Source organism: Schistocerca serialis, chromosome 1 (assembly GCF_023864345.2).
Source record: "Schistocerca serialis cubense isolate TAMUIC-IGC-003099 chromosome 1, iqSchSeri2.2, whole genome shotgun sequence".
Taxonomy (NCBI): Eukaryota; Metazoa; Arthropoda; class Insecta; order Orthoptera; family Acrididae; genus Schistocerca; species Schistocerca serialis.
The window spans coordinates 388,757,970-388,771,182 of record NC_064638.1 but is presented as its reverse complement, the minus strand read 5'-3'; the positions used below and the strand labels follow the sequence as shown (position 1 = coordinate 388,771,182).

Genomic DNA, 13,213 nt, shown 5'->3' with positions numbered 1-13,213 from the left:
CAACAGCATAAAATCTCTCTTTAGTGTGCCGTTTCACCCATCTTCCAGTGGTGAAGCTGAGCATACGGTGTGGCTGTTTAAGTAGCAAATGTTGAAAGTGATGTTCCTCCATGAGTGTGGCCTAGCAGAGCTACTCCGTTTGAGACAAGCACCAGCTCTCCTCCATCTCCTGAACCGACAGCCCTGGGAACCTCAGACCTAGCATGCCAGGCTATATTCCCCAGGGTCAGCAGTGTGAGCACACTTTTAAGGAGCAAAAGACTTGTGGGTGCTGGCTACAGTGTTTACCATTTGTGGATGGTGCCTTATGACAGTTGATACTCCAAAGGGCTTGGAGTGCCATCATACCAACCAACTCCATCCACACCTCCCAACTGCACTATTGCTGGCCCCACAAGAGCACAGATCTAAATTGTGCTCCAGAAAACCAGCAGCTGTTTCTGTGGACACAGCCATTCCAGCATGATGCCAGACACTCCTGATTCGTCACACTGGCCAGTGGGCATAAGCACTGGAGTACCAAATGTATCTCTACTTGATCTGCCAAACCGTTGTCCAGAACACCTTTGTCCCTGTGCACCCATTTCGGGGGGGGATCTGAAATCCTGGCCCAGTGACTTTGAAAGCCCGCCACAAGGCATGGAACTTGATCTTGGCCGATAGACAGCTCTGCCTTTAGTGATATATTCACCTCGCACCCATATTGCCAACCGTATTGCATTATTGTTCTTGTCATTCCACCTCACTATGTCTTTATTACTCTGCTTGGATTACTTACTGCACTTGTTTATTGCCTCTGCTGTCTCCAATTGTCTGTTCTTCGTTTTTTTTTTTTTTTTTTTTTTTTTTTTTTTTTTTTTTTTTTTTTTTTTTTTCCATCTGCACTTGGCAGTCCACTGGTGACAGCTGCAGGCAGGTTGGCCAGCCTCTGTGGGTCTTCCTCCCCCCCCCCCCCCCCCCCCCTGCCACCGCCCATCCCCCCACCCCCCACCCTGATCTTTGTCAGATTCTGGTTACAGCTAATGACAGCAACATCACAGTCACTGATAAAACACCAGAACTCCTATTAGAGGAAGCAAATAGAACTGTTGAGGATGTTTATAGTTGGGCAGTATGTAATAGATTAACACTGAACATATAAAAACATGCAATCACACATTAAAAGGAAAAAAAACAATTGTATTGCTTTAAACAAAAGTGATAAATGTGTAGATTGTGTGGCAAAAACAAAGTTTTTAGGGGTGACAATTGATTCTCAATTAACATGAATGATCACATAACGTACTGGCAAAAAGAATATCATCAGCATGGTGGGAGTCAAAGGCACAAAAACTGGATACAGTATTCAAACTTGTTGTTGTTGTGGTGGTGGTGGTGGTGGTGGTGGTAGTAGTCAGGCTCATTGTAAAGAACTATTTAAGAATCTTGGTATCATTAGTTACCAGTTTAGCACATCTAGCAATGTATTGTCCATATCAGGGGAAACATTACTAAATATTTCACTAATAGTTCTGTACCTAACTGTGGAACAGAGGCACTTTGGACTTAGCATTTACCAAGCAAAAACAAAAATATCCCAAAACAGCATTTTCTATCAAGAAATAAAATCAAATAATAAATTACCCAAAGATTTGAAAAAGATTACCAAAACGCACCTATTTAAAAAACAGATAAAACGTACTTTATAAGGAATTCATACTACACGATTAAAGATTACTTAGAAAACTCAAGAGTAATGGTAGATAATAAAAGTGGATGGCTACAACACCTGTCACACTACAATACATGATGACAGTGTACTACATTTACAAGAAAATGATGTGGCAAGATGTATAGTGCACAAGAGTAATATCTTGTCACTCTCCGGAGCTCAACATCTTACTCATCATGGAGAACTGCTGACTCAGTTTTTCAGATCAACTGAAGCAAGGATATGAAGATATAGGTGGCGGATAGTTGTGTGTTCTGTACCTACATCTATGTACATATTCTTGCAAACCTCTGTATGGTGCATGGCAAGATGATACCTTGTACCACTACTAGTCATTTCCCAAGTGAGATGGGACAGTAGTTAGCACACTGCACTTGCATTTGGGAGGGTGATGGTTCAAACCTGTGTCCAGCCAGCCTGATTTAGGTTTTCCATGATTTCCCTAAATTGCTTCAGGCAAATGCTGGGATGGTTCCTTTGAAAGAGCACAGCCGATTTCCTTTCCCATCCTCCCTTAATCCGACCTTGTGCTCCATCTATGATGACTTTGATGTCAACAGGATCTTAAAACACTAATCTCCTCTCTCCTCGTACTACTCATTTTCTTTCATCTTCCAATCACAAATAGAATGAGAGAAAAAATTACTGTCTGTATACCTCTGTATGAGTCCTAATTTATCGACTCCTATTTTCACGCTCGTTATGTGAAGTTTAAATTAGTGGCAGTAGAATCATTATGCAGTCAACTCAAATTTCAGTTCACTAAATTTTCGCAATAGTGTTTTGCGAAAAGAATGGCATCGTGCCTCCAGGGATTCTCATTTGAGTTTCCAAAGTATCTCTGCAATACTCACGTGTTTATCGAAACCACCAGTAACAAATTGACAGCCTGCCTGAGAATAGTTTTGATGTCTTTCTTCAATCCAACTTGATAGTGATTCGAGACACTTCAGCAGTATTCAAGAATAGGTTGCACTCGTGTTCTGTATGCAGTCTCCTTTCGTAAAATTTTACCAATAAACTGAAGTTGAATATTCACTTTCCCTATTACCATCCATATGTGCTCGTACGATTTTATATTGATTTGCAGTACTATGCCTAGATATTTAATCAATGCGACTGTGTCAATCAGCATACTATTGCTTTTTCCCACTCGTCTGCATTAACTTACATTTTTCTCTATTTAGAGCAAGCTGCCATTCATTGCACCAACCGGAAATTTTCTCTAAGTCATGTCATATCCTCCTACAGTCATTCAGTGATAACAGCTTCCTGCACACCACGGTATTATTAGCAAACAGTCACAGATTGCTGCTCACCCTGTGTGTTAGATCATTTATGTGTAAAGGAAAATAAGAGCGGTCCTATCACACGTCCTGGGGCACACCTGACAATATCCGTGTCTGATGAACAATCACCGCTGAAGACTATATACCAGGTTCTATTACTTAAGAAGTCTGCACCACTCACGTAACTGGGAACCTATTCTGTATGGTCTTACCTTCTTTGACAGTCTGTACTGGGGCACTGTGTGGTACAATTCCTGGAAATCGAGGAATATGGAATCTGCCTGTTGCCCTTCATCCATGGTTTACAGGATATTGTGCAAGAAAAGGGCTGAGTTCCATACAAGCAATGCTTTCAGGCCTAGAGTCAATTTCCTGAACAAATGAAAGGAGTGCAAAGGGCATAGTTGCATGTTGATCATCCAGGAGTCATTAGCGAGTGTTCACAATGTGACTAGTGATAAACTATGTTTTATAAAATAAGTTATGGGGTACAAATAGGGCATGACCAAAGAACATTATACAGCAGGGACCAACTGAATGAGGCAGTGCAGTTGTTAAGACAATGACCTAAAATTCGAGAGGATGGATGGCTCGCCATCTTGATTTAGTTTTTCTATGGTTTCCCTAAATTGTTTCATGCCAATACCAGCGTGGTTCCTTCAGCATGCCCATGACCAACCATCTGTTCTATCCTCTTAAATACGTATTTATATAATCTATGTGTACATATATTTTGAGCTATGTATTTTCATTGTATTATGGTGATAAATCCTGCATTGTTGTTAGATGATCCCTGGATGAAGAAATAAATAGGTACAAAGTAAATAATACCACACCGCTTGAATGCCGTCACAGAATGAAGTAACAAAATCGTTAAATTAGAACACTTTTTTGTTATGTTACTGCATTTATGTTTCATTTGGAGATGCCTCGTACTGCAGTTTCTGGCCTTTTTCATCATACATACAAATTATTAATGAATTAGCACTTTTATAATTGCTACATATCTTTGCTTCTCTGTGTTGGTGTTTTTTGATTTCTTCCATGTCTCTAAACATTCTTCTTTGTATAGGAACCAGTAGAGAACTATATATGAGTCATTGAAGGACATTGTTTGCAAACATAGGATAATATTGTGTTCCTTTTTCCTACCTAGTCATTAGCTCCATATAATTTAATTTGCAGTTAAAATGTTTGTTTTAACAAAAAATGAAAACTTCTATTGTGAATCATTTACACATATCTATGAAGAGGTATTTTTGTATGAATATTATAAAACAGTAAAAAGCATTAAATCATCCAGTGTGCTGTTTATTATATATGGGTACATGATTTAATAATTTCAAGAGTGTTAGACTTTCAGATATAAATTATTACTATTTTTTTCAGGCTTTGGCAAATACTGTACAGCAAGATGTGACAGCACCACATTATAAATATCATGATGATCCATATTTTATACCAATGTCTAATGTTGGGAAAAGAACATTTGCATTGGCTAAGGAATCTGGTCGCAAAGCAGCAAAATGGGTTAGGGCTCAACATCCAGAATTCTTTCAGCATCGAGTGGCTGATCCACCAATAAAGGTATCAACAATGTTTTAAGTAAATCATTGTTTCTCTGCAAGTGACACAACATGTGTTGGTTATAGTGTGATTAAAATTATGTGATAGTTGACATCTGTCACTTGCTGCTATAGTGTTGCCGCATTGGCTGCCAGCTACTGCTCAATTATAGGTGACACACTAACATGGTGGGTGACTTCACAAATGTGTAATGCGGAGCGACATTGGAGGCGCCCCCCCCCATGAGATATGACAGAAATGCGAGATGCTCTGTCGACAGCTGATTTTAAGTGCCGTATGACTGAACTGTGGCAGGCAACTTGTTTTGTAGCCCTTAATTTTAACCCATCTCCTGATTTAACCACAACCTCGTGATATACAACGTATCCGAGGAAACGGCAGTCAACAATCTGTAGCAGAACTAAAATCACAATTGCTTTGTTCACAATGATTGAACTTAATCTCTACAACCAAATTCAAAACAGAAAAATTGCAGTTTTGTTGCTAAAAAGCAAACTGTAATTTCTCGCTTCCATTCATTGGTTACCTAGAACTATCCTCACAATGCCTACACAAACTACCTCTTTACCAACTGATGAGCAGTCTTGGCTGGTGCTTTTAGATTATAGATGATACTGGCAGGTTCCAAATGAAAAAAGAATGCTAGGAAGAAAAATAGGGGCAAATAAAGAAGCTAATATGCCAATGAAAATGGCACAGCAAAGTATTAGGGGAAAAAAATTACATTTAAGTCAGTTCAAATGAATAAAAATAGCAATGAAAGTTTTTCATTAGATTTAAAAGTAAAAAAATCACTGTGTTCCACAAGTTTCGAACCTACAATCTTCAACAAGACAGGTTAATGTGCTAATCACTACCCCATAACACTATGATGTGTAATGCTGTTACTTTTATTAATCAGATATTCCAGTGGCAATAATGAATTTCAACATTCATAAATTTGGCTTCACATAATGTCATGTGAAACTTTTCCAATGTAAATCAATCTCTGTGATTATAATAACTGTACGTGTTACACTAAATCACGTGTAGTGCGGAAGGCCCCAGTAGTGTCTGGTTGGTGCTGTGTATGAAACGCGTTTATATCATTAGCATCCTTTGTGTGTGTGTGTGTGTGTGTGTGTGTGTGTGTGTGTGTGTGTGTGTGTGGTGGAAGTTTGGCAATGGTGAACAGTTCGGGCATGACATTGAGTGCTCTGGTTGGAGCATACCAGCTTCAGCCCTTGAAGTGTCAACTATCAAGTAATTTTAATCAGAGTTTAGTAATGTATCCAAATCAGTGCTCATACAATTTTATAATTGTAGCTGTTCCTCAGGTCAGCTTATGAAAGAGATGTAAAGGGAAATGGCTAATAACATTAATAGTTACTATTAGATTGTGTATTTGAATGTCAATGGTTACAGACTGATGTCACTCCCATAACCCCGATGAATACAGTTTGTATGCACTATTAAGTAATTTACAGCGTATAATTATTGAGACACAGCCTTGCAATAAGTTTAATGGCTTGGGCTCAAATCCCTTATTTCATTATTTTACCCTGTAAAAAATCTGCAAGCATTACATTGCTGATGCTTTTGTATTGAAAACATATTGTTTTTAATTCAGTTATGGAACTTACTTTCATTTTATGTGATGTAAATTTTGAGACGATATATCTGAATTGCGGTGTTGTTGTCTGTGGGAAGATATTTCCTCGTGATTATTTGAAGAAAAAAATATTTAAATTGTGTATCCTCATGTTTAATTTTCTCACCTATTGTTTCAGGATTATTTTCCACTGGAAGTGTATACAGAGGAGAGTAATGTGGACACAGATACCTTAAAGACACTTATTGAAGACTGTCGTGTCTCGGATGCAATAACAGTTTATCAACTTCTTGAGAATGCAGGGAAAGGTGAGGCAGCAGAGCATAAGATGTCATAGATAGGGAAATAATATTTTACCCAGTTTTCTGGTCCAGCTACAAGTATAATATTGTTTTGTGCATATTTTAAGAAAGAAATGGATTTAGTTTTGAATTTATGTAATATTGGTAAGTAAAGAAATTGTTTCTCTGTGTACATGACTGTGCTCTTTGACATATGATGAGAGAAAGTTTAAAATTGTTGTAGAGCAGTGCATTGTTATGCCATAGAAGTAAATGTTTCAAAAGTCACAATATCCGCTTTTCTGGATTGTGTTATGTGTAGTTTTGTTCAGCTGTATGCAAGTTCTGTATGGTAACTTGATGTGATATAGGACAAATCAGTTGGTTTCAAAATATTGTACATTTTTTGGATAAAAATTTGATCACATAATTGACTTCTGTGTTCTCCTTAATCTACTTGTAAAATCTCTCCAAAAATTCATTAGATAAAGGGGAGTTGTAAAGCAAAAAAACTTTTTGTTTTCATCATTGTCCGTTGGTGTGTGTAATTCACAAGGAACATGGTCAAATATTTTTGTGACTGCATACTTTTCTCCCTTCTGTGCTTTAATTGTAGTCAATTATTAATCCAGTTTGTAGTAGCTTCTTTACTTCGGTAATGGATATCTGAATTCAGTGAACATCCTTAAAGGTTCTTCTTCTCATTCATCTCCCAAAGATAAAACTGACCAGCCATTATTGTCTTCTTGTTATTTTATAGTTTGGTACAGTGAATTTTCCTTCTGATACAATAAACATAATGTGTTGCTTTAGTATAACTAATTGTTCAGCTTGCATGATTCTTGATTATATACATCTGACAGTGTCTTTACATCATATTTCTGTGTGATAAGTACTTTGTGCCTGAGAGTGGAGCTACCTTACAATTTTATTCCATTTGACTTTAATGAATAAGCATATGCAAAATACTGTTTGGTAGCTGAAGCCAGCAGTCACTCTCAGAGGAAATGTTGCTGAACTTATGCTTTAAGTACCCCTATAATACATCATTTCCAATTGAAGCTCTTATCAGTGTGTACAGCCGGGTATTCTGAACATTCCATTTTGCGTATTTCCTTTACACTTTGCTTTGTTGTTATTGATGATGATATATCCTGTGCTGCACAGAAATGAATGAATTATTTTTTCGAGGTTAAGTGATCAACCAATTTCAGAAACACGACCTATAATTTTTGTAAAAATTTCATTTATTATTCCATCTGTTTGTGTGTCTCTTCTGGGGTTAATTGTGATGCTTACACCACCTGCAAAGAGCATTATTTACCTATAGCCACAGGAGTGAATACATTAACAAACCCTGCTGAAAATTAGTAGTGTTCTATCCCTCACTAGATGATCCATTATAGGAACAGCTTGGGCTATCTAACTTGAGCCTGTGCTTTTTATTACTTAAAAACAATGTGAATGAGTCATTCATAGTAGCCTACTGTCAGAGGCACAAATTTTAAATTTCTGCAAAATTATTTGCAATGTGAATGATCATAGATGGGGGAAAAACTGGGTAGAAGAAAATGTTACAGTGAAATGGTAGTTCAAATGTTCAAGGTTGTTTAGGAATCTACATTGTGACTCAAGAAGTGTTAAGTATATATGTAAATATGAATCCCTAAGTACATTACTATTTCCAAAATGTTTGACAAGGAATGATAATGCCATGAGAAATTTTCGTTTTAGAACAGTTAATTATTTTCCTGCAATAAATGTCACTAAATTATTTATAAACTTAAGATTTAGAATTGCTGGCCAGTACTTATCTCAGGATGGCAAAATTTCATTACTGCCATACTCTATCCTAGCTTTTGGAACTGATAGTTCCCTCTTCGGGAAGGAGGAAGGAATACATTGGTGAAGGTCGGAAATGAAGGGTGAGTCATTCAGATCCTAGGATGAAGAGAGACTGATCTTAGATTTCAAACTATAACATTTTTTTCAGGTGCATACGTAGAGACAGGAACCAGCAGTATAAGAGTTGCAAATTGATGACAATTTACAACTCTTATACCAATGGTTCCTGTCTCTATGTTCTTCCTGTGTTTTACCTACACCCTTTGAGACTGAAGCCCTTTTTGTATTTCTCCGAGACCCTCTAACCCAAGAAACCGCCCAGTCCAATCCATACAGCCCCTGCTACCCGTGTAGCTGCCTCTTGCATGTAGTGGACTCCTGACCTATCCAGCGGAATCTGAAATCCAACCACCCTGTGGCGCAAATCAAGGAATATGCAGCCTACATGGATGCAGAACCGTGTTGGGAAATTACCACCACTGCTTCAAGCACTAATAGAAAGCTCTGATGCTCAAATCGTTATAGGCACTGAAAACTGGCTAAAGCCGGAGATAAGTTCAGCTCAAGTTTTTGCAGAGAACCTAATGGTGTTGCGAAAGGATAGGATAAACACAGTTGGCAGTGGCATGTTTGTTGTTGTTAGAAGTAGTTTATCTTGTATCGAAATTGAAGCAGACAGTTTCTGTGAATTAGTGTGTGCAGAGGTCATTCTTGTCAACTGGAATAAAATAATAATTGGATCCTTTACCAACTTCCCAACTCAGATGATACAATTGCTGAAAGGTTCAAAGAAAACTTGAGTTTAATTTCAAACATGTTCCTGACTCATACAATTATAGTTGGTGGTGGCTTTAATTTGCCCTCAATATGTTTGCAAAAATACATGTTTAAACCTGGAGGTATGCATAAAACATCATCCAAAGTTGTTCTAAACACATTCTCTGAAAATTATTTTGAGCAGTTAGCTCATGAGTCCATATGAATAATAAATGGTTGTGAAAACACACGTGACCTATTAGCTTTAAATAATCCTGAGCTAATAACAAGCATCAAAACAGGTACAGGCATTAGTGAACACAGGGTTGTCATTGCAAGATTAATTATTGTAACCCCCAAATCCTCCAAAAATAAACAAAAAATATACCTATTCAAAAAAGCAGATAAAAATTCTCTTGAAGCCTTCCTGAGAGACAATCTCCACTCCTTCTAAATTAACAGTGTAAGTGTAGCCCAGATGTATACTGAATTAAAAGAAATAGTATCGACAGCAGTTGAGAGATTTATACCAAATAAATTAATGAACGACGGAGCTGATTCCCCTTGGTACACAGAACGGGTCAGAACGCTGTTGCAGAAACAATGGAAAAAGCATGCCAAATTCAAATGAATGCAAAATTTCCAAGATTGACAATCTTTTATGGAAGCGCAAAATTTAGTGCAAACACTAATGTGAGATGCTTATAATAGTTGCAACATCGAACTTTATCTCGAAACCTGGCAGAAAATCCAAAGAGATTCTGATCGTATTTAAAGTATGCTAGGGGCAAGACGGTCAGTGCCTTTTCTGCGTGATAGCAGTGGAAATACTATTGACGACAGTGCTGTGAAATCAGAGCCACTAAACACAGCCTTTCGAAATTCCTTCACTGAAGAAGACGAAGTAAATATTTCCAGAACTCGAACCAAGAACAGCTGCCAACCTGAGTAACTTAGAAGTAGATATCCTTGGAGTTCTAGAAGCAACTTAAATCACCTAATAAAAGCATGTCTTCTGGTCCAGACTGTATACCAATTAGTTTCCTTTCAGAGTATGCTGATGCAGTAGCTCCATACTCAACAATCTTATACTGCTGCCCACTTGACAAAAGATCCTTACCCAAAGACTGGAAAGTTGCACGGGTCACACCAATACCCAAGAAAGGTAGTAGGAGTAACCCACTAAATTACAGGCCCATATCATTAACATTTATATGAAGCAGGATTTTGGAACATGTATTGTATTTGAACTTTATGAATTACCTTGAAGCAAATGGTCTATTGTCACACTGTCAACACAAATTTAGAAAACATCATTCTTGTGGAACACATTAATCACACGAAGTGTTGAGTGCTATTGACAAGGAATTTCAAATTGATTCCGTATTTCTAGGTTTCCAGAAAGCTTTTTTACACAGTACCACACAAGTGCCAAGATTGCGTGCTTATGGAACATCATCTCAGTTATGTGAGTGTATTTGTGATTTCCTGTCACAGATGTCAAAGTTCATGGTAATTGATGGAAAGTTATAGAGTGAAACAAAAGTGATTTCTGGTGTTTTCCAAGGTAGTGTTATAGGCCCTCTGCTGTTCCTTATCTATATAAATGATTTAGGAGACAATCGGAGCAGCCATTGTTGTTTGCTGGTGATGCTGTCGTCTATCGTATAATAAAGTCATCAGAAGGTCAAAACAAATTGCAAAATGATTTAGAAAAAATATCTGTATGGTGCGAAAATTGGCAATTGATCCAAAATAATGAAAAGTGTGAGTTCATTCACATGAGTGCTAAAAGGAATATGCTAAACTTCGGTTACATGATAAGTCAGTCTAATTTAAAGGTCGTAAATTCAACTAAGTGCCTAGTAATTACAATTACGAACAATTTAAATTGGAAAGAACACATAGAAAATGTTGTGGGGAAGGCAAACCAAAGACTGCATTTTATTGGCAGAATACTTAGAAAATATAATTGATCTACTAAAAAGACCGCCTACCCTATGCTTGTTCGTCCTCTTTTGGAGTACTGCTCCACGATCTGGGATCCTTACCAGATGGGATTAATGTATTACATTGAGAAAGTTCAAAGAAGAGCAGCACGTTTTGTATTATCGCAAAATAGGGGAGAGATTGTCATGGACATGATACAGGATTTGTGATGGACACCATTAAAACAAATGTGTTTTTCGTTGTGGTGGAATCTTCTCGCAAAATTTCAGTCACCAACTTTCTCCTCCAAATGCGAAAATATTTTATTAGTGCCAACCTACATATGGAGAAACAATCATAATGATAAAATAAGGGAAATCAGAGCTTACACAGAAGGGTATAGGTGTTAATTTTTTCTGTGCGCTGTTCTAGAGTAGAATAATAGAGAATTATCGTAAAGGTGATATGATGAATCCTCTGCCATGCACTTAAGTGTGATGCGCAGGGTACCTGTGTAGATGTGTTCTAAATATATTGCTTCTAAATATAAACTGCACAAAAAAGAGTTTCACACCACATTCATAATTTGCATAGTTTTATTTTTCGTTCAGAAACCTACTTCTCAATAGTATTTTGACCACAGAAAATCACGACACACAGCAAACTGTCTAATGCAGGTAGAAGTAAACATCCATTCTGTGTGCAATTCGATAAGACATACTTAGTCTCCAAGTTTGAGGAGGATTACGCAGCTTGAGCACCCTGTTCAGTCCCCAAACCTGCTTTGAAGGGCCATTTCAAGTGTAGATTGTGCACACGGTGGCAGTTTATGACAGGAAGGATTACCAGCAGCTATAGTGAAAGGCAGAACACTGAAGACCTATCTTGTCGCGGTATAATACCAGCTAACAGATTGCTGGGATCTGAGAAAAATGCAACAGAGTGCCACACTGCTGCTTTCGAGAGGCGACCTGGAGTTCTGTATCAAACCAGACAGTATGTCATCTCCACATGATCAGTGTGGTCTCTAAGCACACATTACAAACAGGAGGGAAAAAACTGGTGAGCAAAGAAAGTGGAACCTGTGTCACCAACATTGGATTCCCTTCACCAGTGAGTGGAGGATTTGTCTGATGCCCCATAATTGTCTTTTAAGAATGTACAGAGGCCAGGTGCCAGTACATGTCTCAAGTATACATGGAGATGAGTCAGTGTTTTGGGATAGCATCATATACAGATGTAGGACACTTCTTATCACTGTTGAGAGTATTTTAAGAGCTGTGTGGTATTGGGCAGCCCTACAGTCAACGTTTCATTGATGGGTTCATCTCTCAAGACAATAATGTGTGAGGACACTGTGCCCACCATATGAACACTTTCCTCCAGGAGGTAGAAATCAACTGAATGGATTAGCCTACACTATCTGCTAACATATATTTGATGGCAACCAGTTACAGACAGTTGCCACAGAACACAAAATTCCTTTCTGATCCCTATACACTGATGCATAGACAACATGGAGATAGTTTTTACTTCTAAGATTGTAGTCGTGAATTTCAGCGCACATCCTGAATTCTCTGTTACTATTTACCGCAAATACTGTTAGGGAGTATATGTGTTAGCATTTGAGTGTAATAATCACTAGGTCTCTGAAGAGGGTTCTGCAAATAGTATTCTTACAGCACACTTCTGTAGAATAAGTACTTTCTTATGTTCTACATTGCTTAAAAGTTTAGGTCACAGAACAATATTGAGTAAAAGTATGCCTGCAATTCTGTCTGCAGGTCTACAGAATGAGAGGGATATGTAAGTAAAAACTGACAGAGCTAAGAATTTTGATTAAGTTTGTCATATGGTGGTGCTATCTCAGTTTTTTATCCATCTGAGTGTCTTGCAATTTCACACATGTAGTGTGTGTTAATTTCTCTCTGCTACTTATAGCTGCAAGTCATTTTTATTTGTTTGTAGCTGCGTAATGTGAGTTAGATAGGGGTTATGGTGTTCGCGTTGAATCAGTTACAAGCATGTTGCACTATTTTCCTGGCTATGTCTGTATGAATGTGTTTGGTCCCTTTGACGTTATACTAGTATAATCAGTAAAAAATCGTCATTTTTAAATAGTCTTCTAGCATATAGTAAAACAGTTATCTAGGTCAAATAACAGGTATGAGGCAAGTGCTAAACTTTGATGGACACCATATGTACAAGGTCTGTTCAGAAAATT

General features: G+C 37.7%; 1 protein-coding gene across 3 annotated transcripts in view; it reads left to right on the top strand.

Moving 5' to 3' along the window:
- LOC126471180 (protein PTCD3 homolog, mitochondrial) overlaps positions 1-13,213 on the top strand; it is a 37,357-nt gene that overhangs the window by 12,475 nt on the left and 11,669 nt on the right. For all 3 annotated transcript variants that reach the window (XM_050099290.1, XM_050099299.1, XM_050099307.1), the window contains 2 exons: positions 4,390-4,587; positions 6,357-6,486. In XM_050099290.1, coding sequence (XP_049955247.1) covers positions 4,390-4,587; positions 6,357-6,486 — 328 coding nt within the window. The remainder of the gene's footprint in view (positions 1-4,389; positions 4,588-6,356; positions 6,487-13,213) is intronic.